The sequence below is a fragment of the Eurypyga helias genome, unplaced genomic scaffold, assembly GCF_000690775.1.
Source record: "Eurypyga helias isolate BGI_N326 unplaced genomic scaffold, ASM69077v1 scaffold17073, whole genome shotgun sequence".
In the NCBI taxonomy this organism is placed as follows: domain Eukaryota; kingdom Metazoa; phylum Chordata; class Aves; order Eurypygiformes; family Eurypygidae; genus Eurypyga; species Eurypyga helias.
The window spans coordinates 5602-10050 of NW_010243279.1; the positions used below are offsets into that span (position 1 = coordinate 5602).

Here is a 4449-nt window from a genome sequence, read left to right on the forward strand (position 1 = left end):
CCTACACTGTTTAGAGGGGCTTATTTGGTGTCACTGGTGCCAGGAGCTGCTGCTAGCCAACAAAGAGGTGGTTTTACAGGATAAAAAGTACCTGTCTCCCACCCCAGCTCCTGCAGGGAGCTGATGGCCACATCAGCTGTAGAGGAAGGTCAAGGGGGGGCTCTTGGGCAAGTAAGGCACTGGCCTAGGGCATGCAGCCACTGGAGTAAGCGGGCAAACAGCAGGAGTACCTGTTCATACAGCCCTCCCCATGCCATATGCCAACACCCCGCTGCACACACACAAGCCAGGCCAGGAGGGCTCTAATATTCCCCTACACAAACCCACTGCAAACACATAAAAACCCCATGAGAAACACCCGCACGCATATCCTCCGCACACCCGGCTAGCTGCGAGGGGACAGGAAGGGGCAGGAGCGCTTACTCGTGTTGTTCCCCGCCAGCTTCAGCTCCAGCTCCTGCACCTGCTTGACCAGGAGTGAGATGTGCTGCAGCAAGTCCTTGTTCTGAAGCAGGAGCTGGTGCACACGAGCCTGGGCTTCCAGCCGCGCCGCTGCCTCCGCAGCCAGCTGGTCCTTCAGCAAGTGGACCTGTGTGACAGGAGAGAGCAGGTGAGCGCCTGGGGATGCTGCTCGAGGGCTGAGAGCTTCAACTCTGGCCACCCCTGCTCTGCTACCAGGGCTCACCAGCATCCCACCAAACGAAGAAGCCATTCCCTGTGGGTACCCGCAGACGTGATGGGAAGAGTGGGTGCGGGCGGCAGTCTTGCACCAGGGCACGCTCAGCACATCCAGCGCACAGTCCCCCAACCTCGCTGATGGAAAAGCCAGAGGCAAAGGGAGGTGGTGCTGACCGGACCGTCGGTCACATGTGTGCCATGAATACACGAAGAAAGGGCAGCCCAGGAGGAAGCCAGATGGATGTGGAAGGGAAGACACACTCGACGACCGGATGGTGCAGCCATACACCGTGGGCTGGCCCTGGCCGAGCTGTCTTTCCGGGAAGGTTTCCCAGAGACAGTGTTTTGCACAAGGCAGGGTCCTGCCAGCAGCGTCTGTCGCTAGCAGGGTCTGGAGCATCAGAGCTGCCCCGGAGCTGCAAGCGGCTCAGGCACGACACGCCTGGAGCAACACAGATGGCAGAGTGCTGCTGAGACATGGTGGCTCTGGGGACACGAGCTGGCTACTCCTTCTGGCCCTGGGAAGCCGTGCCTGGACATCAGCCCGTGGGGAGTCTGCAGCCAAGAAGCCCATTGATTTCAGCATAACTACCCATGTGCAAACATCTCTATCACCAGCACTGCATTCTGGGAAGGGGGGGGATATTGCTAGGCGACACCAGCCAGGAACCCCTAAATCTGAGTCTGAGCAAGGAGAGACCCAGGAGCGTACTCCAGACAAGGGGACAGCAGTGCAGAGCTACCCAGGGGCCACACCGGCTCAGCACCCCTTCCTGCCACCCACCCACGGCTCCTACAAGCACTCCTCTCTCCTGCAAGGACTGAGCCAGCCAGGCTCATGGGGAACCAGGAAAGTGCAGGTTTAAAAACAAAAAAAAACCAAAATGGAAAAAAAAGCCCACCAAACAAAAAATACAGTTTTACCTTGGCATGGAAAGTAACTTGGCGATGGAGGGGGACCGCTCTGCAGCCTGCCGAGGCTGTGAGCTGCGGATGCAGGGCCCTCACAGCAGCACAGCCAAGGGCCACCCGCCCTCCTGGATGGGTCCCAGGAGGCAGCGCTGGGTCTGCTGGCAGGACGGTGCTGCCCGCTTTGTCCTGAGCTGCCCAAACGCAGCCAGCAAGGCGGCCGGGCAGTGCCCTTGGCAGAGCAGAGCCGAGGCATAGCGAGCTGGGGAGTGGCAGGACGCCAGGCAAGGGGCTGGGACTTGCCACTGCCCAGGAAGCCAGACGGAGGGCAAGGGGTGCAATACCTTACACTCTGAGCAGGCAGCACAGAGCCCTTTTCGTTCGCCTGTGGGCCCCCAGCCAGGTGAGACAGCCCACGCCACTGCTGCAGGAGCCACAGCCACCTCCTCCTCCTGCCAGCGGTGGGACAGCGGGGCACAGCAGCACGCTGGGGTGGGGACCCTCTGCCGAGTGCTGGTGGGTGAAGCAGAGACCCCAAGCCGAGGTGGCAGAGGTGGAATCAATAAACGCTGAGTGGGTGCCAAAGCTCGGTGCTGACGCCATCAGCCTGGAATTCACCCTTCTGGGAAGCCAGTGCCTGCAGCTGGGATCAGGTGATGCTTAGGTGATGCCAGCAGAGCCCAAATGTCACATCTTGAAGAGGGGCAGTGCCACCAGTCCCCTGAGGACAAGACCCAGGAAAGACTCCTGGCCTTCATTCAAGAGAAGGACTTTCACAGGTATCTGGAAACGTCTTGCAAAAGCAAGACACTGATCAACGAGGGAAGTAAATAGCATTTAATCCTCAGCCAAGTAATTAGAGACTGAGATAATTACAGGACGGTCCCCGTAGCTATAGACCAAGCACAGATCCTGGTCAACATCTTGAGACTTTGTTAGTATAGAATTAAGCCTTTGTTGATCACCACATGTTCAGAGACAAATTGACTCTCTACTTTTTGAGAAAAGATAACAGGTGCCATCGACAGAGGTGTTGATGTAACACACGCAGTCATCTGAAGGGCGTCTGACGTGACAGGGTCCAACATTTTCATGAATAAATTACAACCACGCGCAATCACCACGGCGCGTGCTGAAGGGATTAGAGAGCAGCTAAGTGACAGCTCCCGGGACGAGAACCACCCCGGGGTGGGCAGAGGTCCAGAGCAGGGCGTCAGCCCTTGGAGAGAGGGAGACGAGCCACTGGCTGCCATCCCGGGAGTCAGCCAAGAAATGGCGTTATACTCTTTCACATTGGTTTTTTTTATCTGGAAGTAAGAAAAAAAAGAAATGGCCCCTGCAAGGCTCTGTGGGTACGTAAGGAGTGGGAACTACTGACGATGAGCAGTCCCTGCCACAGAGGGACCCGGCTCTGCCTGGCAAGCTTTCGCTGTAGCAACACTATACTTTGGCAGACAAAGGATTCCTTGAGGATGCAGGTCGCTCTTCCAGAGGGGAAAGCCACTTTCTGAGCCTGTGACCCCAGAACACATGCAGACTCTGGAGCAGCAGCTCGGTCAGAAGGACCAATACAGATCTTCTGATGTGAGAAGAGGAAAGCAGTGGGAAAGCACAGAAAGGCTGCAGGAGCCAATTGCTCAGGCCAGGAAGCCAAGCAATTCCAGAGAGCTCTGTGAAGGGTCAGGGAACAAGTAAAGCTAAGGTAACGAGTTAGATAAAGCAGCCAGAGCTGCTGAAATGAGAAATACCTGCATGGAGAACAAGCTGCCAGCTGCACAGCACAGGCAGCAGCTGGCCGGGGCTAACGCCCAGGCCAGGCATTGGCAGACCAGGGCCAAAGGGCCAAGAAACGTGATGGCGTGCAGACCTAAGCACCTCATCTTCTGTGACGGGGCCAGGGCAAATGGCCACTCCTCTCCCTTTGCTGCACGGGCCAGGAGATGGTCCCTCCCCATCCCCTGTGCCCCAACTTCTCCCACAACCACCGCCCGAGCACCTCTGCCTGCGGGCAGCCTGCCCTCCCCATGGAGCTGCCCGCCTTCAACGCTGCCTCTAGGCAGTGGATGCTCCCGCAGCACGGGGGGGCTCAGCAGTGTCCCTCAGCCCCGCCGCTGCCCCTGGGAAAGAGCAGAGCGGAGAACCTGTGCCACGGCCACTTGCGTCTGCTGCTGCTGCTGCTGCAGGAGCTGCTGGAGAAGCTGCATTTGGTGGTGGGCAGAGAGAGGCGTTCCCAGGTCGGGCAGCTGGGCAGATGAGGGCAGCAGCATCTTGGGTGACGCTGTCAGGATATCTTCAGGGTGCAGGCAGCCCTGCAAAACACCGACATCGAAAGTGTGATCCCATGTCCCTCGCCATGGAGAGCTGCCAGGCGCACATGGGCTGCGGCATAGACTGGCCCCCCAAAATACCCAGGAAAGAAGCTGCTGCATTCAAAGCAAATGCCCACATTGCTGGGAGCACCAAAAAATCTTTGAAGACAGTAACTTTTTTTTCAGTTTGACAACAGCCCAAATACTATTGTGGAAAACTCCTGAAAAGGCTGACTCCGCTTATGGGAATTTCCACTGTATCAAAAAAATATTATTTTCATTTTTTATGGGAAAAAATCCCTATCAGCTCTGCCCCAGACACTTTCCGTGTGGCTGCACAGAGCTGAGCCTCCCAGGAGTGCCCCGGGCCCCGAGCCAAAGGGCAGCCCTGCCGCAGCAGATGGCTTTGATCTGGGAGCTGGGGAATGCTGCCCAAACCCTCCTGATCGCCGGCACCCCCGGGATGCTCATCACAGCCATGGGGCCAGGGCAACGTCACGCCCCGAGAGCGGAGGGCAGGGACCCACGCACCTTGGCATCGGCGTAGGCACTC

General features: G+C 57.7%; 1 protein-coding gene across 1 annotated transcript in view; it reads right to left on the bottom strand.

The window, feature by feature from the left end:
• The window catches only part of NOS1AP (nitric oxide synthase 1 (neuronal) adaptor protein), a gene marked incomplete at its 5' end in the record, with an annotated part of 29987 nt that overhangs the window by 699 nt on the left and 24839 nt on the right, over positions 1 to 4449 (bottom strand). Inside the window, 2 exon segments of the mRNA XM_010149358.1 lie at positions 424 to 589; positions 3729 to 3896. Coding sequence (XP_010147660.1) covers positions 424 to 589; positions 3729 to 3896 — 334 coding nt within the window.